At 41.0% G+C, this 22281-nt stretch overlaps 2 protein-coding genes across 4 annotated transcripts in view; one reads left to right on the top strand and one right to left on the bottom strand.

Moving 5' to 3' along the window:
* Positions 1-1955, bottom strand: part of SLC49A4 (solute carrier family 49 member 4) — a 70092-nt gene extending 68137 nt beyond the window's left edge. Inside the window, exon 1 of the mRNA XM_085066952.1 lies at positions 1622-1955. Coding sequence (XP_084923078.1) covers positions 1622-1955 — 334 coding nt within the window. The remainder of the gene's footprint in view (positions 1-1621) is intronic.
* A 113-nt stretch (positions 1956-2068) lies between these two features.
* The window catches only part of HSPBAP1 (HSPB1 associated protein 1), a 37755-nt gene continuing 17542 nt past the window's right edge, over positions 2069-22281 (top strand). For 2 of the 3 annotated variants that reach the window (XM_085066951.1, XM_085066948.1), the window contains exons 1-3: positions 2069-2468; positions 14458-14643; positions 20199-20383. In XM_085066951.1, the coding sequence (XP_084923077.1) occupies positions 2069-2468; positions 14458-14643; positions 20199-20383 (771 nt within the window). Of the gene's footprint in view, positions 2469-14457; positions 14655-20198; positions 20384-22281 lie in introns of all 3 variants that reach the window. The other variant, XM_085066950.1, reaches the window with a different exon arrangement.

The following is a 22281-nucleotide window of genomic DNA, read 5'->3' as shown; positions in this document are numbered from 1 at the left end:
ATACAGACAATGAGCTGAGATGCTCTATTCAGGTTCCCTACCAACATTCTCTCAACAAGGAAAGCAACAAACTAAGAGCAAAGGGATTGCTTGTATCTGCACTTCCAATGAACATGAAGATTAAAAAATAACCAAAAATCAAACAACAAAAAAACTCTCCCAAGAAATAGGTTAAGGAAATGAGAAAAGCACCTGTATACATATTCTCATCAAAACAACCTATACGTGAAACCAAGAAATCTTACAACTACACTACAAATCACATTATAAAACAACAAAATACTAGTGTTTCTTTTCCCATGAGTTACTTGAAAACTTTTCCAGTATTATTTTGCGTTGCTCAGGATCAACTTCACAGAAAATGTAGAACTAAAAATACAGACTCAGTTCTCTAAGCACAGGTTTGCATTTACCTTTATTTCCTTCATACCATGAGCAGAGTCAGCCTTCACTGTACAAACCAAAATAACTTACTTTAATTTTAAGATAATTAACAGCACTATTATATATCAGTCTAGACAGATATTGCTAACTTAAGTCTAAATTGTTTGAGAGAAGACTGGATGTATAACCACCATGGACTCATTTGGAGAATGTATTTTCAGCCCAGTAAATTTTATTCCCCCAACGCCTTTTCAGTTCTAGGAAAAGTTTTGAGACAGGCCTTCTCAAATGCAACTTTTCTCCCTGCTTGCTTTCCCTTTTCCTTCCTCTTCCCCTTCCCTTCCCACAAATGAGCTATTAATTCCTAAATAAACAGCACAAGTAGCACTTAAGATCAGGAGCCACAAGACTGCATGGGTGCCTATCTCCTGTTTAGAGGTCTGTTTAAACAGGAATTAAAAGAAATCCCTTTAGTGGATTTAGGCCCAAAAGCTGAAGTGGGCAAACAGAGGTATTTGACCTCACTGGAATGGTCCCCCTGGGGCACCACAGAGGAACCATGCAGACCCTGGATAAGTTCTCCAGAGACAAACACCATTTTCGTAAGTTTGCTACTGAGATGCAATGAATGGTCTGAACACAAATTAGGAAACTCTCTCTTGTGCTCCTCTGCGAAACACCAAAGCACTACTTCTGTTTTGTGTTCCCTGTCTTTGCACCTCCCTAGTGCAATGTAACGAAAACCAGACTTCATGTCCAGCCTATTTTAAAATTGAAGCACTTCTTTCAAGACGCAATGGCTGCCCTGAGCAATGACATTACTTGAGCTCAACGTCAACCCGTGTTTGTTTCACAGCTGGTAACCAGAAATCGCGACCATCTCCAGGTGAAACAGCCGGGCGGCAGTGCCAGACCGGAGCACACCTCAGCTGCGACGTCAGATGCCCTAATTCCGCTTAGCTTAAGTACCTTCCTTGGGAACAGACTTTGACGTGCCTTCGTTTGAGCAGTGTACTGAAAGCAGCAATCATGATGCTTTCTAAGTATTAGTCAATGGTTTTTAAAGGCCGAGGCCGCTGGCCCCGAGTGTCCCCGGTCTGTCAGCGTCCCTTCTCCAGCGCCAGGAGCGCGGCGTCGGGGGACAGTGCCACGGCGGCCCCGCCTGGCCCGGGGGAAGCCACAGGAGCGGGTCGGGGAATCCCGAACCCCCGGCCCCGCCGCCCCCGGCCCCGCTCACCCTTCTTGTCCATGAGCCACATGAAGAAGAAGCAGGGCGCAAAGCCGATGGGCCCCCAGAAGACGAGCAGGGCGATGTCCCAGCCGCTGAAGCCGAAGGCCAGGCGGGCCGAGTTCTGGATGGGGCCCCAGGTGTTCCACACCAGGCCCTGCGCGAAGCCCAGCAGCGAGAACAGCAGCAGCACCAGCCACCGCCGCCCGTACACGCGGCCCGACAGCGGCGGCAGCCGCCCCGCCGGGCCCCCCGCCGGACCCCGCGGCTGCGGCCGCGGCTGCTGCGGCGGCGGCGGCAGGAGGGGCCGCCGCTCCTCCGCGCTGCTCCAGCCCAAGCCCATCTGCGGGGGCGCTGCCGGGGGCCCGCGGGGGAGGGGGGGACGGGCCCGGGGGAAGGGACACCAACACTTCAGCCCCCGAGCGCGGCAGCGCTGCCCCGGCCCGGCACTGCCGCATGCGCGGTCGGGGAGGGCCGGCGGCCGCCTCCTTCCTCCGCCGGCGAGGGGAGGAGGGAAGCGGCGCCGCGGAGGAGAGCCGGGCCCGCCGCCCGCAGGGAGGGAGCCGCGCCGGCGGGCAGCGGAGGCGTGCGGGGCGGGGAAGCCACCGGGCCGTCACCCCGCAGGGAGAGGGGAGAGGAGCGCGGCGGCCCGCGGGAGCAGCTGCCCGGTGTTACCGGCGGGGCCGGGGAACTCCGGCCGGCACGCTGCCACCCGGCTCCGCCCCGCCGCCGCTCCCGGGCCGCGCTGCCCCTTCCGCCGCCGAAGGCGGTGCTGAGCAGGGCCCGCCGGAGCCGCCCCGCCGGCAGAGCCGCCGGAGCATGGCCGGGGCGGAGAGCCGCTGTCCCCCTGCGCCGGGTAGGTGTCCCGAGGCTCGGCCCGCCCAGGGCCCCAGCGCGGCGCGGCTCTAGGCCCGGGCCGGGCGGACACGGCAGCGCGGAGCGGCGGCTGAAGCGGCCCTGAGCCGGCCTGCCGAGCGCTCCGTCAGCTCCTCTTCCCGCACGGCCCTCTGTGCCGCGGGCTCCTCACGGCTGTGGCCCCGCAGTACCTTCGCCCAGGGAGGTACTGCAGCAGGGCAACCCCCCGGCATCGATCCTTTTAAAGGGAGAAGGAAGTAGTGTTGCTTTGGTGGATACCAACCAGCCGTGGTCCGTACTGGGAGGAAAAAATAGTATGGTACAGATACAACATGCACTGAAATCCATTTAAAAATAATTCGGGTGAATATACTATCGTGTGGGGAACACTATGGTCATTAGTATTATCATTCAGATAGATTGAAGTATACATTCGGTTAAGTTATGTGAGAATTTATCTGTATATCAACCATCTGCACTTGTCATAAAATTAATGGCTCGTATGCTGCACAGTGCTTCATCTTCCCTAAAAAATTGGGTATTTGAGTGTGGCTTGATCAGGCATTCTGTCACAAAGTCTGGAAGTTGGCTTGGTAAATGCCTGTGTAATTAAATGGGGAGAGCTGAACAGTGGGATCCCCACAGACTGGTTTAGCTCCAGTGTCAGTGTTATAGCTGTGGATGTGCTGGGCAGTGCACAGCTGAATTTCACACACGTGGCTCTCATCCCAGTTTTGCAGCCAAAACCACAGACTCCCATGAAATTCTTCTCATAACATAACAGACACGGCATTTTATTTAGTCCACACAGCTCAGTTTCCTTGACTGAAAGTGCAAAAAAGAAGTATATGCTGACTGAAATCAGCAGAACTATATTTTTGTCTACAAAAGTTCAGGAAATTCCCCAGGAAAAATAAAATTCAGGCACAGTTAAATAATGGGGGGGGGGGGACATATGATAGCAAGCTCAAATTTGAGCCTGCTGTGTACAGCTGTAAGTGACAAAAGTATGGTAAAAATATAGGATGAGATTCAGACTTGCTCATGACTGATGGATATTTCGGTAGTGTTTTGAGGCTCCAAATAAGATTAATTCCCCATTTTACTAAGTCTTTTTCATATATTACCACCTCAGCGTAGCTTAGCCCATGCCAAAATGTTCTTTCAATTTAAAAAGGCTATGTTACTACTATAATTTAAGTGATTTGGTGGCATTCGTCCAAAGACAAAGTGCTGTTATTTGTGGAAGTAAACAAAGTGAAAAAGTACTTATCTCTTTAAACATTTTTCAATTAGCTATAGTAATTGTGGAGGTTTCATGGTTCTAGTGGCATGAAACCATCCAGAAATAAGGCAAGTGGGGCTTTGTGGTGTCCTTTTAACTGCACATCTTGCCTCATGCCTCCTACTGTCTATGCTGTAAAATGAAAACTTGAATATAAGCAAGATAAGTCTTTGATAACTTATCCAAGCCACCTCATCTTAGGATGGGTTTAAAGATAGGTTGACTCTTGCATGGGTCAACAAGAAGGAGAAATTTCTGAGAAGCAGCAACAAACTAAAAGGGCTGTCAGAATAGGCTCAAAATATCTTAAGTGTATTTATTATTGACTTAATGATGATTTAAATAATTTATTTTAATTGCTTGATTTGAAATCGTTCCATCTTTTCATAGTTTCACAATCCATATGCGCATCTTTCAGTCATGGCCTGACCTTTTCTATTCCAGCTATTTAATTAACACAGTGTAATATTCTGTGTGAATTATTCTTGTTTGCAGGATATGGTATCGGTTAAATTTGTTAATGTAAAGGAACAGGGTATTGTTGATAAACTGTTGGGAACCAAATTAGCTTTATCTTGCAGCTAGCTGATTGCATGATTTCACTCATGGGTATAATACTGCTCTAAATATGCTAATTTCACTCTTTTCTCCGTGTGGTGACATTTTTACTGTTCTCATTACTGACATTTGTAATATTTGAGGTGGGGAGATTTTTCTTGCTTTAACCTCATTATAATATAGCTAAAGAGATTTGAATATTATCAGATGAAATGCACATATATTCAGACAAGCAGAAAGGTTATTTTCTCCCCTGGCCCATAACTTTCATGTCTATAGCAGGTCTTGCATGGACTGAATGACACCTAAATCCAAAATTGTGATGCAGATGCCCAAATACGTAAGCACAATGGTGTGTCCATTGGTAGGTGCCTTCATTTCCAGCCTACAGGCTCTCAGCATGGTTTTGTGACCGTATTCATGCCTGTGTGTCTGTGTCTGACCTAAAATGTTTTGGAAGTTGTCTTAGGAGGAGCTGGTGGCCTGGAGCTCTGATAGATTAGCGGTGACAGACAAAAGTTGCATGACTGAGGCTGTTCTTGCTGCCAAATGCTCTTGCTTCAGGGATGAGGCAGGCCTGGTGGATCTGCTTACAAGTTGGCACCCACTGTGTGCCGATTTAAGATTGGCTTATTAATGTAAACTGAGGCTTTGATGGGTTTGTAATAACCTTGAGGCATTTGGAGAGTCTAGTTCAGCTAAAACACATCTATCATGTAATGGTCGAGCTCAGCAGTCCAGGAGAGCGTTCCCCAATGGAGCAACCTCCAGTTCCTAGCACATTAGGAAGTGCCATTTGCTCTCTCCTGTCACCATGGTTTTGACAGATTTGCTCTCCATGTGACATTCTTCAGAGAGATTCAATGAACTTCAGTTCTTAAACCTCTCCCCCAACAGCTCCTAATGTCATGTGTACAATCTTGTCCTTTCTTGCATCATCTTGTACCTTGCAATGTGACAAGCAGCAAGTGATTGCATGCCTTATAAAGGCCAGAAGCATTTTGGCACAAAATGGGCAGAACCCGAAATGCATTTGAAGACTGAAAGGCAGTATTTAGCCAATTCTGAATATTCCTTCCAGCACCTAAAAAAAGGTCTCTTTACCAGGGATTTCCCTCAATTTCTAGGTTTCAGCTGGAGTTGTGACAGTGCAGTTTCAGAGCTGCCGTAAACAGCACTAGTATAGCAGGGAGCTGCAATGGGTGTGTTCTTTACACCCTGTCTTGAAAAACACCTCTGAAGGTGAGCCTGTGGAGTTTGAGCAAATCCTGTTCTTCCCTTCTCAAGCTCTGACATCCCTTTTCTTCTAGTTGCTCATAAACAGGTTGTTTGAAATCTTCTCTGTCTTGGGCTTGGTTTGGGCACCTTCCAATCCATGTAGTCAGTAACTTTCAGCATCTTTCCTTGCCTTTCTTTTTTATTGAGAAGTAGGTAAACTCCAGCTCTAATGTCATACAATGATTTCCTTGTCCTTCAGGTTCTACAGTGCTTTCCTTTTTTCTAGTATCAACAAGAAGCAAAAATACAGATCAGACATATCTTCAGCTTATGAAAGCTGAACAGTTTTATTCTTAAATTCAAATTCCAGTGTTTTCTAGTGGGGAATTCATTTGCACCTTTTGATTACAGGCTGTATGTATTCCCATTGCCAAGTGACCATTGTAATGTAGATGATTCCAGGTTTGTGGTGAGCCAGAGCCCATTGCAAGGTCCTCAAGGGAGAAGTGGGGTAGCTCCTTTCTCTTGTGGAGTCTACCTTTGCGTCTGGCTAATGAAAGACATGTCACTAGATTCCCTGTAGACCACACTGTAGGTTCTTTACTGCAGCTCTCAAAAGGAATATGCAAAAGTCACACCTGACTTGGGCTTTGAGCACTTTTAAAGCATTTTGTGCTCCATTTCTACTTGTTCTGCCATTCATCACTTGCTTAAGGATGAATATGTAAGTGATGATTGTATCTTCTTTGAGGGGGAGGTGGAAGCTACATGATGTCTTTCATCGAGCTAGTTTTGTTGGCTACTTTCTTACCTCACTTAGCTTCAGGCTCCCCGTCTTAGGCATTTTAGGGAGGTTATATTGGAACTCCAGCTTAAGCAGACCACTGCCTCTACATTCTCTCATTTTATTCATGGCCACCATGTGCAAGTAACAGCAAAGAACATCAATGGAGTATTTTACATCCCAAAGTTAGGGAAATTCAGTTTAAAAAACTAATGGTTTCTTCTCTTCCTGAAAACCTGAGAATTATGGAAATGAACTGAGTCACGGGGGTGGTGGAGGATGTTAGGCTTGAACTGGGAAATACAGAGTGAAAACCTCCACTGTCTCTTTGGGCCAGGACTGCCTCAGTGCAGCTCTCATTGTCTCTGATGCCAGCAAGAAGAGATAGTCATGGTGCTCTGGTACTGGTCTGTCCATTGTGTCTCTGGTGCATGTGTTTCTCATTTCTTATCAGACTGTGCCATTGTTCTTCTGTTGTCTTACATCAAAACAGCAAGGGGTTACTTAATTACTGCTCTGCTATAATTAACATTGTAGACATGAGGGAGTTTGTTTCTGTTGGAGTAGTCATGTTTAGCTGTCATACAATAGGTATGCTGTGAGCTCTGCAAATGAGTCTTCTGAAGACCTGATTGTCTGGGTAGGTGTTTGGGATCAAATCCATGTTGAGGACATAAAGCTCTCAAAATGTTGTTTGTCTCTCTGGAAATGTGACCATATACTGTAATTCTGTATAGAAAGAAGAGGCTGAATCAATTATTTCTGTGTCTCTGCATTTCTCAACAGGGACATACACAAAGTTTAAACTGTTCTATGCTTTGTGATCACAGACAATGAAATTCTTGGGAGTAGATATAGTAGCATGAGCTTTTGGGTTCTGTAAGAGTATTTTTGAAAAGAGCGATAGTAAGGTAATTTGGATGTCTTGGTATAAAAGTGCAACTTTAACCTTTTGCAGTTTTATTATTTTGCTAATTTCAGGGGGTTTCTTTAAATTCTATACACCATGTGCTTTTGAAGACCAAACAAAGAAGACATCATTCCTTCTAATACTAGTATTAAATCAGACAACACTGGGCAGAGTGATGTTAATGTTTAAAAAGAATATGAAAATATTGAAACTCCTCTACTGAAAGGAGTTTTCCATAAATACTGATTGGTTGAAATATACTGTTTTGGTAAATTTTGCATACTGGAAGAAACTTCCAAAATTCAAAGCAGCAGCACTGTCATAATTTGTTGTATAATTAAAGGTCACCTTCAGTCTCCAGAAACGTGGTTGCAGCTGATTAGAATAGGAGTTCATGGAGATCTGAATAGAGACTTGGGCCTGCAGTCCTTGATATTTTCTGATATTTAGCTCTTGGTGTTTACAGATAAAGAAATTTTGCAGTCAGTTGTTATTTGAAAAAGAAAAGAGAAAGGATATCTTTGGAAGGAAGTAAAGACATGTTGACACTACTAGCAGCAGTTTGTTGTATTACAAAGTTGTGAAATATGAGCTTCTATGTAAAGAGGCTGTGCTTTTTCAGCTAAAGAAGAGTTTATTTTATGTTTAATACTTATATTAAAAAGCAGAACTAACATGAACGAAATGTTAAGGTTGAAAATTAAATTAGAAAACTTTGGTAGGTCACATTTTTGTGAGCTGTTTTGGTCAAGTGTATCCTTGACATTATGTCAAGGCAAGATTTTTACAGTCTTTGTGTGAACCCCAGGATTCAAAATATGCACTGGTAACAGTTTGTCACAGAAAAAATTCATGTTGCAGCATGAGAACCTTTTTAAACAGAAATTGCAATTTGAAGCAAAGGTTAAACCTACTTCTGCTTGTTTTACCCGTGCTGAAAGAAATGGAATTATGTAAACAGTGGAATAATAGCCATGCTTTTTCCTAAATATTCCTATCATAATGGCAGTCCTTGAATCTAAAACCCTTATTGTGCATTTCATAAATTGTTCTTCAGGTTCACATGATGGGTCTCTTTCAATTCAATAATTTATGTAATTCAAGAACTTCTTTTACTCTTTTAAAGTATAATTTCATTCTGACAATTAATTATACTTCTAATTGACTGAGTCATTAATCATAATTTGTATCCTGTGCAGTGTAATAGTGAACAAAGTCATGTATACTACCATTATTATCCCTTTGTGGATCAAATTTAAAAGGCTCCGTTATATTAATTACTATTTCTAACAATGGCTTGTAGGAAACAACCCACATATTTTTAGAATACTATTGACTATTTACTAAAATAGCTTATGGGAAAGTGCTGTAAATTAGAAGATTTAGATTATTTTGTTGTTGCCATTTTGAAGTTCTTGTCAGTCAAGTTTGCAGGACAGAACAATAAAGTCACAGTTGGTTACAGTTTCTGACAGTGAATTGTATACAGTGTATTTGTCTATTTAAGAGTAGTGCTTTCATACTTACTACTGACAAGGATTAGAAAAAAAATAGAAATAAACTTTACTTATAATATGAACAATCTTTTTTCTTAGAAATACACACATTAACTCCTTGACATGCCAGTTACCTTAGCTTTAATCATAATGTTATATAAGTATTAAGTTTTGTATTATATTTTCTGTTTATTAGGAAGTGTTGTCAGAATTGTCTATCAGTGCTGCTGGTGTACTGGGAAGAAATGGCTTGGCTACTAAATTTCCTCAGTAGCAGGTGGGTGTAATTAAAACCCCACAGATACACAGGTGGAATTTTTACAGCCTAGTTTAAGCAATTATATTCTGTCTTTTTATATGCTGGTTGAAGGTTTTGGTCAAAGACCATAGTCTTTTCCTTCTAGTATTTCTTCTGCTGGAGGAGACCAGAGGAGCTGAGGTCATTCGACATTCGGTTCATTAGCTGAAAACTGGCACGACTGCTTTCTAAACCTGCACTGCAGGATGAAGGACAAACAGCAGGCAGAAACTGGCCAGGGGTTCTGGAAGAGTTTTCAAGGAAGAGCCTTAGGGGATTCAGGGGAAGAATTTCCTAAACGTATGCTTGAGATGATGCAGTGTCATTTAGAGCAGGGACAGGATGTCCCTACCAGTGCTGTGCTCTGGGCTGAGCTTCTTACTGCCCCCGTGAGGAGTCTGGCAGCATTATCAGAAGGACAAGATGAGGTTTGGGCATGGCCTGTGCTCCTGTTTGACTTCATGTCTGAAGTTGCTAGACTTCTTGTAAGAAAAGCTGTAAATGCTGAGCCCTGCCACAGGTGGACTGGAAAGTGAGTCCAAATTCCTCTTTTGCTCTCCTTTTCTTTCTTTGGCTGGCCTCCTTCTGCAGTTGCAGACATGGAGAGGCAGGAAGGGTGTGTTGGCTGCAGGCTACCACAGTGAGCTTCAGGTACCAGTCTTACCAGTGCAGACTGGTCTGGCCTGAGAGTCTCCCTGCAACTACCACCTCTCCTTCAGGAACCAAAACATCTGCAAGTCTAGGGTAGCTGCCTGCTGGCTATGTGCATTTACAGTATTAGCATTCCCAGAATCAAAACTAATAGCAACAGTAATAGCTGACCAGAAGTAATACCTAGGTGTTGGTGCAGCCTATCCTGAAAACTACACATGTATGTTTAGAGGCATTCTGTTTGCCCAGAGTAGGCTGATTATAGTGCATAGCATTGTAATCACATGCAGATTATTTAAAGTTGTTTTTTAATTTACAGAGTTAATGTACTGTGAAACCATTAAGTCTGACCTCCAAACCAAGTCACTTATATTTGGTTTGGGGAGTTTGCCCATCCTCCCCCATGCCTTCTCTTTTCCCACTCCTAGTTCTTGGATAGTTAAGATTCTGAAGGTTAGGTGATTTTTGAGTCACCTGGCTGCTCTGTATTAATGTATTCAAAGGGTAAATTTTCTGGCTTTTTTTTTTTTTTTTAAGAAGTAGGGAAAAGGAAGCATTACAGATTTGAAAGAAAAACAATTTGATGATGCATGTACCAAATACATTACCAGGATTTCCTTGTACTCCCTTTTTTAGTAAATAAATTTAATACCTCTCAATTAAATCTCATATTTAAGCAGCAGGGTGTTTTGGCAGAAGCCAACTGCAATGCACTAATGAACTCTTATAATTTGCTAAATTATTTTAAATGAATGACAGTACATTTAGCTTTTTAATGACAGTACATTTAACTTCTGAACAACTTTGATCAAGTCCACTTTTAGTCAGACTGCCTGCTGTGCTAAACTCTTAATTCCCAAACCCCACTCAGTTATTCAGAAAAATTGTTAATCAGAAACATTAAATTATTTTCTCTTTCAGAAGCACAAAGTCTACTGGAGAGTACTTGGCCAAATCATCACTTTTCTTTTACCTGCCCTCAGTGCTAAGTCTGGATGAGTCTTCATGTTTGACAGTTCCTTTATGTAAAGACAACTGGAGAGCTTTCTGTTTTTTAATTAGGAGATCTCTATTTTGCAAGGTGTTGCCTTTCTAAAGAACACCTATGTTTTTTGCCAATTACATAAGCTGCCACAGTTACAAAACTTGAACTAAAACTTGGTTCATTTTTTCAGTTCCTGGTTGGAATCTGTACATGCCTTGGGTAAAGTCAAAACATGAGACAAATTATTCCTGCTTCCTTTTATACTGTGAAGTCACACCATTTGTTGAGCCTGATAGAAAGAGCTAAGCTAAAGTATTCCTTTTCTCTTGTGGATCAGAGTACAACTGAGAAAATGAAGACTCCCACAGAGCTTTTATTTTCAAAGGGAATATGCATTTCTATTCTCTCCTGCTACCCGATCTCCCCTAGGAATTTGATATTTAATGCCCAAGATGTGCAGTGGATATTTTACTTCTTTGCTACACATTTTATTTATTCGCCTTTTACCTGTACACATCTGTATCCAAACTGTATGTGCTAATATATGCTACACAACCTCAGGTTTTGCCTCGGAATCAATTACCATCAATCTCAGGCTATAAAATACTGAGAAGCAAGAGCCCAGCTTGTAAGGTCTTCCTGAAGCTATGATAACAATTACTGAGGAAAATATTATTTTAAATTATAATCCTGCTAATCTCTCTTCGGGTCTTCTATCTTCAGATACCTCTTTTAATTACTTTTTACCACTCCTAAAACATATAGTTCTGTCAGAAATCTCTGTTGGTCCTGAGCAGAGTTCTCCAAATTATAATATCTATTTGATGTAGTATATTATATTTACCTCTTATCATGTGTCTGTTCTCTAGCAGGCACTTAGATGTGCATGACAAGTGGTATAGGGAAAGAACAATGTGTAGCTGACTCTGTTCTCACCAAGGAATACATAGACCTGAATCAAGACAGAGATTCTACACACAGATTTAGCAAGAATCTCCATTTGTCTCTGCAAAACCCCCTAACGTATATTTATTTAAGTCTTTAAATTTTCTAAAATGTCTCAGACTTCATTGTGCATTATATCATATGTATTTTTGTGATTGTCTATATCAGGAGGAGATATATACTTACTTAACAATTATTTTAATACTGTTTGAAGATAGGAATTATTAGCATCTTGGTGAGACAGACTGTCCTGTTTCGTTGTTTCTAAATTTTTTAGGGAAGTATGTACATCTGAACATGGTGACATGACAATCATTCAGTAGAGGAGAGTCTATTTAGCCTAATTGTGGTTTTTTGTTTGGCACTGACACTCTCCCAGTAGCTTGAGCTCTGAGCTCCCCACTGTGTGTGTATGCACACATTAAAAAACCACACCTTGCAAAAGCATGATGTGCATTTGGAAATTACATTAGAAAGCCACACAGAATCAGCACTTGGATTCAAAGAGCCTTCCTGTCTCTTCCAGTAAAATTTCTGCTTTTTTAGCACATCCCAGCTGTTGACTGAAGTTACAGGATAAACCTGAGTTTTTGCAATGAAAGTCAGCTTAACAAAGTCCTCCAAAAAAGTGTTACCAGTTTGCTGCATTTATTTGGGTTTACATTCTCTAAAAGACTAAAATGTACTGCCCTTAAAGCAAAAAAACCCTGAGTAGTCAAAAAGACAGCCATGAAGTGATAAACATGGCCTAAGCAGAAGTAATTTCATTTTTATGAGCTGGAAAATCTGAAAGGTAGGTAAGGCATGCCAGCTCCCACATGGCGAAAGCCACCTCTGTACAATATTATAATTGCACTGGTGAAAGACAGAAGTTTTATAAACTCCCTGGGAGTGTTCAGATCTGGACCAAGTCTTGCCTTAGCTCTTGAACAGAATCACTGTGAAAAATCATGCTGAGCTTTAGCCGCTTCCCATACTTCCAGCCAGCTCCTGGTAGCTGCACCAGCACGTGCCCTTGCATCTGCAGATGGTCTTTCTGCCTTCTCTGGACTCACTCCCTCTAGGTATCCTAACCTATTCCTTGGAAAGCCCCAGAGCCTCCTCCTGGGGGTAGGGAAGGCCATATGGTGAGACATACGGTCCCCGTGAGGCCTCCTTATGTCCTGGTTGTGTAAGTTGCTGGAGTGTGAGACTGAAGGCCAAGTGTCAGAGACATCTCTGTGTCACAGCAACACCATCCTGTCAAGTGTTGCTCTGCGTATGAGAGGAAATGTGGAAAACAAACCAAAATCCAAACTCCCTCCTGTCATCTGCCTGAGGAAAGAGAAGCCATTTAAAAATTTTATGTTCCATGAAGATAAAATATCGGAGGTCTTTAGTTTGAAAACTTAACAATGGAGTTTTTATGAGTGAAAAGAGAAGGATTCTGTTTCCCTGGAAGTCTGTGGGAGAGGAGACTTCCATTGACTGTAGGAAACCCCAGCCCCAATATCTCCCACTGAGTTTGTGTGAAGATAGCAGCTTAATTTAGAAAACTAAAAAGCACAGCTCTGTAGGAGTATAAATCCTGTCAAAAGAAGGGGGACTCACAAAAGTTGCTGAAGAGATACAGCACATAGCATGCACAGGGCTCCTCTTAGTCCTGCCATTCCCACTTCAGCATTCATAGATTTATTTTGGATTTTTGATGCATTTGAATTAATCCTGAAGAACAAGTGACATTGTTCCTAGTGGGTCATCCTCTGTGTTCCCCCAGCTGGCACCACAGCATTGCTCCATGAGGGACTGGCTAGTTCTCTACTATCTCCTCCCCATAGAGGGAGGAGCTACAGGCAAAATTAGCACCCAGCAGTGAAAGAAATATTCTTAGCCTGTATTTATTTGACTAATCATGCATGCCAGACCATCATTTGACCCTTAAATATAGTGATTGAATTGAAATGATTTGAATTTGTTTGTTTGTTTTAAAGAAAATGCTGGAAGTCACAGGGAGCCATGTGTGTCAATTCAGTATGTTAAATATTAGCCATTATACAGATAAAATTCTGGATGAGTTAACTTTAATAGAGGTTAAAATAATGAATGGACTTTTTTAATGATCTGAAGCTGTAGTCCACCTCTTCAGCTCTATGGAGATGTTATGTTATTCCTTTAAAAAAACCCCAGATTTTCCTTCTGAATATGTCCCTAAAGAAAAGTTGTTCTGAAAGTGCTGAATTAATTCAAGACTGCCAGCATATCAGCTTGACAGTTTCAGCAGGGCAAACAAATCTCTAAACAGCAAAGGAATAAATGGATTTTGGGTTAGTTTAGTTTTTGGATCGGCACAATTTCCTTTTCTAAAATTCTGTTGATGAAACTTTAAAATACTTTAAAAATACCTGCTGGTTGGTTATGCTACTGTTCCTTGGTTTAAATTGAACGCATGGGGAGCTGGTTTGCTATCTGACAATGCACTACAGTTTTGGAAACAATCCCATGCAGAAAGACTGTTACTCATGAAATTTATGTTCTCTAAACTCTGGATGTTATTTGCAAGTTTATTTTATTGTTAGCCTATTTCTCAGCAGTTTGGCTACAGTGCTTTATTGCCTAAGGTAAAAGTGAAAATTCTTAGCATGTACTTTTTTTGTTTCCCTTTAAAATTTGTGTGCTAATACAGCTCTTTAAACTTTAATTTAGTTCTTCCAGTCTTTGCAGTACAACTTTGATTTTAAAAAAATTTTCAAACGTAATGAAACAATCAGTCATAAACAAAGGAGGTCTTAGTTTTTAATGTTTTCTGTCCCATGGAAGATGGTAGGTAACGCCTCATGTATGATAAATCATCTCTCTCCATCTGTTTTTTTTCTTTACATAGGTGAAGATGTCAAACCATTTACTCCTGAGAAAACCAAGGAAATTGTGATGTCTCTACAGCAACCTGCAGTCTTCTGTAACATGGCTGGCGACTGGCCAGCCCTGCACTGGAATGTGAAATACCTTTCTGGTGTGTTGGAGGGAAAGACAATCCAGTTTAGGCTGGGCCTGAAGACAGTGGATTTAGGTGAGAATGAGGTGGGCAGGCATTAATGTCACAAGTCTCTTTTTTTAGGTCCTGCAATTATCTGCCTTTTCATTATAAGTGTTCTTTCTCTAATGTATTGCTTTTCACTGCAGGCTTTGTTTTTAGGACATGGGATTTGGCCAGCAGTAGACCTTTCCCTTTCTCGTGTGTTTATTCTTAGTAGGAAGTCTGGTGGGTAACACCAGCATTGAAGAATCAAGCCTCTCAGTTTTCCTTCCTTGCTTTGTAGTGTGTGTGTTTGGTCCTGGTCTTACACATGATTAGATTGTTCACATAAACTGAGCTTCCGTCTCCATAAGCCTGACTGTGTTACGGAATTAGCTAAATAATTAGCCTCTTTTGAGGTTTTTATCTGTAATGGTGGTAATTCTCCCTTTCCTCCACAGGTTTTAAAGACTTAGGTGATTTTCAGTACTTTAAGGTCCTGTGATGAAAGACATGATAGAAGTATAAAGCATTAAGAAAATCATTTGACATCAGTGTAATAATTTCACTGCTAGCCCTCCAGATTCACTCATACATCTTGGGACATGCCATGGGAGAAAGACAATTTTCCAACTTGATTTTTAATACTACAACTTCATCTCTGTCTGTAGTCACACAATACTGTGTTCATGGAGAAACAGAGTTTCATACCATGGAGGGAAGATACAAGAAACATTTTCCAAGGTGGTGATCTGCTGTCCACCTGAAGGTTATGCACTGCTTTATTCCTGCCCTTTACATCCTTTTTCCTCTCAACGACATACCAAAATACATTTTGCCATGCACTTTCTCCCTTTTGCCTATAAAGTATCTTGACTACCTTTAGGATTTTTTTTTAATCCTTAGGCCAGAAAAATCCACTTTAAAATATTCAGTATAAGTAATGGTTTTTTCTACCTCACCTAGCTATACTTTCTGTAGTCTTCTAACCTTCTTCAGTTGGACTTCCTCTTTCTTGGAATGTAGAGTGTGCACAAAGATTGCAGATGAGTGTCTGCCAGTTCCAGTGAAAGTGGTAGGATTACATCATTCTATCTTACTTAACACTGTGAAATTTGCTTTCTTCACAGCATCATGACCATGTTCTTTCATGTTCAATTTTTGCAACAGAAGTGATGAAACAGAAGTGTTAGAGGGAAAATGCTTGGCATGTTAGGATTTCAAAGCATTTTACCAGCATGGATTAATGATTTCTATTCCATTCCTGGGAAAAAAGATGTCATTTGCTCACTTTCTACAGATGGGAAAACTGAGGTGTAGAATCAATACGTTGATACACATCTCCATAGCAGTATCTCTGTAGTTCAGTGAGGTACCAGCCATTTCTTGCACTATGTGTGAAATGCATCCCATTGCCAATAGGGAAATATATATGTGTGTGAGTTTGTGTGTGTGTGTGTATGACACATACCTTGATACCTTGTTAATATATTTCAGTTGTAACACTCAAGGCCTACCAGTTAAAAGAATAGTTTTGATCCTACTCTTCATTAATTAGTAGGCACTTTTTGAGAGCCAAATAGATGTGCCAACTGGCAGAGTTTCTGATGGGACTGATGGAATGTTATGTAGCTAAGTCATGGATTGATGCTACCAAGTAAGTAGATAAGAGTCATCACTTAACAATAACTTGTAGTCACTAGAGATACAGAGTGGACTTAAATTGGAATTTATATCTTGAAGCATCTATCTGTATTTTGATTTTTCCTAAAGGCATTTATCCCTATGCAGCAATCAGTTTGTCTCCAGGAACCTCCATTATATGGTAATGTGGGCTAGAATTGTCTTCAAGGAGATGGGTACAGCCTTCAGGGGTTATATTGTAACTGAATGAGACCTGTGATGCTATAAAAAATTTGCAATGTAAGAATATATTAGTGAAGCCATTATCGAAGTCATCTGAGAGTCTGAAATAAGGTAATACATTCCATGTGCCACTCCCATTTGGAAGGTGGTTGATCTCACTCCTGCATGCTTAAAACTACTTTTAATGAGGGTCTCTCTTATTGTTCCTGCTAACTTTCCTAGGTAAAATGGAACCAGTCATGTGGTTAGAGGGATAACAGAATTTGGATTTTAGAATAAAACTAAAATAGCATTGATTTCTCACTAATATTCCTTCCACGTTCACAATAAATTTATTGCCTTAACACTAGGTGGGACCACTCCTGCTATGGAGTTGGAAATGTAGAAGAAAAAATCCGTTCTGCTGTAGGCATATTCTAGTGTCACTCTGAAATAGCAGCTTCAGAGTTTCTGAGGTTATTTAAGCCATGAAGTTCATCTGGAAGGTCCAGAATTATCTGAAACCTCTTATTACAACAACTTCTCATTTTTGTTTACTGCCACATATGCAGACTGGATGGGATTCCCAAACTGAAGATTCCTTAATGTATAAAAGTGAGAATTGTAAATGGGGCAACTCTGTGGGAGTTGTGTGGATTTCGTATTTGCTTTTCTTAGTAGTTTGTAACTTCTTGAGGTATATGGATGTGGATGGCACATTTTAAACATGGAAAAATGTGATAGCTAGTAGTATTATTTGTGTATATTATTTGTACCTAAATGTGTGTTTGATAGTATTCTGTCCCATAGTATTCTGTCTGATTACACAAGCTAAACAGTTTGTGTCCATAAGAAGGGAAAAAAATACAATCAGAGGACTAAGCATTGACAAAGATGCCTTCAAAGAGAGTACCAGAGTTCATTACAAGAACAATGAAGGTGCTATTAATCAGAAAATCCCTACCCATCTGGTTCCAGCCACGCTTAAAGATATATTTTTCTGATCTAGGATAAAGGATAGACCAAGCTACAGAAGTCTTTCTTCTGACAGAGAAAATGCAGCATAATAGCTATTCTATCTGATGGCTACCTGGAGCACACCAGCAATTACAAAGTAAGAAGAAAGCTGACACAAACTGACTTCTCTATGCAGTCATTTCTTGTTTTGACCATTTTCTGTGGTTGCATAGTAAAATGAATGAACAATGAGTTTACTGTGAATAGGCTGTAGAGAACAGAATTTGTCACTTTCTGAGTCACAGGATCCCTGGAGGATGTTTCTCTTACTGATGCTGCATAGAGCTGATGCTGTCAGATACGCAGGTGGATGGGAAAGGGCTGCAACTTGACCATCTGGCCAAGAGGCTTTACCACTAAGGGTGGCAAAAGAGTTCAGGTCTCAGAGGTTTGATATAGAGAGAGACTGCAAAGGTGGCCATAGAATGAGTAGCTGAATAGGAGGCTGAAAATACAGTACAAATACTGTGCACTGATTAAATGTTGCATAAAGCTGAGATCTGAAGTGGTTACTGGAGTTGGATGTGCATGGCCAGATTATTTTGTTTGTGAGTATGCCTGTGCTTTGTTATAGTATGAAATAGCTATTCCTTGCTTGGATTATTTGTTTAATTCCCCCGCAGCTGTGAACAGGCATTTGGTTTTCTTTAAAGAAATGGAGAAAACATTTCACTTGCATTCTTAATGGAGCTTTAGGTGTTTTCTAAGGCTATTACAACTTTTTTTTTTTCTACATTTCCCTTAGTACACATGGCAAACACTCTGAGAAGAACAGAATTTGGCAACTGTCAGGACCAGACCTTAACTAAGGAGGAGAGCTGCTTCTCCAAAACCCACTTTTTCCCATCTCCTTCCCTTCAGTTTCAGTCTGTAGCATTAGCTGGGAGAGAGGAGGACTGTTATGCCTTCAGGTACTATGTCATCAGACAGAACTGGCAGCCTACTTTAGACTTGCATGGCTTAATCTGCAGTTTGTCAGTTATGAAACACCTTCAGCTTTTAGTCATTAAGTATTAGCAAACTGGTTAATAATGTTCTTGCTTTCAGTTGCTCATTGCTAACATTTTCACCCTTGTTGCAGCCTACAAGCTCATCTAAGCAATCTGTCTAGATTGCCCAAATATGTTCTTTATTGCTATTTATTTTTTCCATAAGCACCCATACCTTGGTACTAAACAAGGTATAAATCAAACTAAGAACCCTGCCCTGAGGAGATTGTATTTTACAAGATATTCTTGCCTTTCATAGTTGGATTTTTTAAAATGAAACTCACAGTGAAATACGCTGTGAGATAGAAAGAGTGTATTTGTTGCCTTTAAAACATTTGCTTCTGAGTTATCTTGGAAAAGGCAGTGTCCTAAGCACTCTTTGTTTTCATGAAAGTAATACAGGTATTGAGGCACTCTCAGTAGTCCGTGTATCTTTTGCCTAATTTTTCTGTCAGACCTTTTAGCAATATAATGTGCATGGCATTAATAACTGGGTATCAGGAGAGGGGCTGCAACACAGATATGGGATCAGACATAGAGGGTTTTGGTCGTGATTTTGTGAACTGCAAATGATTTATATGTCTTGTATGCAGTCCTTAGGTAGGGAGCCCTTCCACTGCACAGACCCAGGTTGCAGACTGCTGAATAACGAGGCTTATCTGACATTTTTAGTTAATGATTTGATAGTGGTGGGAAGGAAACCACTACCTATGCTACTACAATGGAAAATAGCAAAATAGTAGTGATAAAGGTTTGTAAAAGCTGTATGAGACTCTATGAGAATTGCTGCAGTAACAAAATGAAAGTGGTAAAGAATGAAGAGCTGCTGCTGCACAACAGTGAAAGGATCCCATTTCTGTGCATCTCTATGCAAGTTACACAAGGTTAAATTGCAGCTCTGTCATTGTCATTCAGGCAGGCTGCAGTAATTTTTCCCCAGTAGTAGTTAGAGTAAAGTAGTATTTTTTTTAACAGTGGATAAGTCTCTTCAAAGCTGGCACGATTACTGGCTGCAGGAAATTAAGATCTCTGATTAACTGCAGTTAAAGTATACTGTGATGTGTGTTATCTTGTAGACCTTCCAAGTGACCTGACCTTGAGCTAAAAGGCTGTATCAGTCAGCCTGGCCAAAGCATTCTGGGAGCAAAAGCCTACTGGTAAACACTTTTAGTGTCTGCCAAGGAACACTGCAATATGCTTTTGTCAGTCCCAAATGAAAAATAAGGGCACACAGCATTTTAGATGTACCATTGGCAGCATGTGTGTGGTTCCATTACTCTCTATGCGTGACCACACTGGTTTGGTTATTGCTTTAGGGAAAGGGTAAGATGAACATGTCCATCTGCATAATTCTATGGAGACAAAATAAAGGACACATAAATACTTGGCATGCACATTTGCAACTCACACTTAGGAAGGGAGATGAAGCGAAGTTATTTAATGAACTTCGGCATGTTATTGAGTTACTGTGCTGAAGAACAACACTATTGGTCTGCTTTTGTCTCACAGCAAGTTCAAGGTAACAGCCATTCACTTAAACCTTAATGAAAAAGCAATAGTCTCAGACTTTACTTATGAGTTAAGTCACGAGAACCATTTTATTGACCAGAGTCAAGTTACCTAGTCCAATTCATATCTCATGTTTCATTTAACCAGAGCTGAGTGAGAAACTGTGTCTTATTTTTACTGGTTCTGTGTTCAATGCTCACGTAATATTTGATTTTTTTTTTCTTTTTGTTGTTGCTGTTGTTGCTCTAGCTCCCCAGTTTGAAACCAGTTGTAGCTATGTGGAAGCTACACTTGAAGATTTTTTGGCTTGGACTCGTGGGCAGCCTTCTTGTCTCTCTGGACCATTCAGTTGTTATGATTACTCCAAATACTGGGCTTATGCTGACTACAAATACATTGCCAGGATATTTGAAGACAAGCCAGAAATATTCCAGGTAAAACATTTATATTATCTCTTCCTAGTTGAACCATTGCAAATTATCTAATGTAGCTTCTGAAACCTCTTCTTGCTATCCCTCTCTGCTCCTTTGGCCACTTATTTTAAAATTTTGAAATAAAGCCTATTGGCTCTCAGGCTAACTGAAATCTGCCAAATGGCAGCCATCTAAAATTCTGAGTCTCCTTATAAGTTAAAAAACAACACCCCAGGTGACAAAAAGGACTACCAGGTTGCCAGCACTCTCCTTCCCATTCAGGCCAGATCCACCTTGCACCCAAATGGTGCCCAAACTAACAGCTCCACTCAGGAAGGAGGATTGATGGCATATATTCCCTTGTAGTAACAAGGCTGCAACATGGCTTTGCTCCATGTTTTGCCTTGTGGCTCATTTTCTTAAGTAGCACAGCTCTTTCCCTTAATATAAATAGATCACCTGTTTGTGAGGAGGAGAGATTCTGTGGAGGCAGTAAAATACAGGAAGTAACCTGCCCATGGAAGTACATAATCTATAGTAATTACCATACATGGAGGCACAACTACCCAAGGTATTTCCTTTTTTTTTCTCTGTGCCTATCTCCTATTTCAATGTCTTGGTTCATCTACATTCCTGCTACTTCTCCTTGCAAATTGTAAGAGGGTAAAATTAAGGATAGCTATACAAAAGGTGTTCTTCTTCAAAAGATATAAAGAAAGAGTAAGTAAAGCCTTACTCATTTCTATATTTTAAAAGGTGAAAATGGAATCATAATTCCCTGCAAAATCACTGTATCACTGGGATGACAACAGGTAGGAACTGATAAGCCCCCTCAAATTAATTATTTCCTCACAAAGCATTCCCCATGCTCCTTATAGGTACTTTATTATTTTATACCAGTAAAATTGGTATTTTTCAATGATCAGTCTTTTTCAGACTTTCCCATTGTTCTGTGGGTTGGAAGGTAAGAATTGGACACAGAGATCATCTTACCTTTCTTATCCACTTCCCTTCCTGAGCACACTGAAACATAACCAGGATCACATAACCTTGGGCTGGTTCATGTTGTTTATACTAAGTTGGGAGCTCCAGGAATGTTTTGGGCTTCCCCAGATCCCTGCATAACTTTCTCTGTCTGTGGTCCTGTCTTGGTCTTCTTTTTCTGCCTCCACAGACAGCATTTCCATGTGTTTTCTGGCACAAGCCAACAGCAGCTCGGAAGACCTGAATAGCCTGCTGCTTCCTTTGGTCAGTAAAAACACACTTGGAGAAAACAACAATCTTACTACTTCCTTCTTCCCCTTGTCCCCATTCAAGAACAAAGTTGAGGCTCCAGGAGTTGCATTTCTATTTAGGTGTCATGCCATAACCTGATCGCCTGACCTAGCACGCAACAGATTGTACTGCAATTTTAGAATAGACACATGTAATGGTTATGCCATGGATTTTTTTGAAAAGCAGAATCTGGGAAGGAAAAAATTGGTGGTGTTATGCAAGCAAATATGGTGTGTGTCATCTGCCATTTTCACAGGCATGGGAGAGAAATGCATCCGTTAGTTCCAGACTCATATGGCTTTTGAAACACTGCTACACAATTTACACCAGCCAAAAGAGTTCTTTGTAGAAATTCTCTTCCATTCTTGTGTGAATTTGATGATAACCCCCTTTTTTCTTTCTAGATTTTATTTAGATTTACGTAAGGTTATTTGAAGGGTAAAAGAAGGCCAACTGCACTGTTATTTATAGTGATTAATAGGGCCATTTAGAAGTTGTTTGAAATTTAGATTGCACTGTTTATCATTTACAGTTGTGTGGGCTAAGGTAATGATTCCATTATTCTAATCTATGAGCAATATCTAGCATCTTACATTTTTTGTTCAGTTGATATTTCATTACAGAATTTGAGATATAAATCAGGA

Source organism: Lichenostomus cassidix, chromosome 7 (genome assembly GCF_008360975.1).
Source record: "Lichenostomus cassidix isolate B80296 chromosome 7, HeHo_3.0, whole genome shotgun sequence".
Taxonomy (NCBI): Eukaryota; Metazoa; Chordata; class Aves; order Passeriformes; family Meliphagidae; genus Lichenostomus; species Lichenostomus cassidix.
Note: the sequence above shows the minus strand (reverse complement) of the source record. Positions and strands in the feature narration are given on the sequence as shown.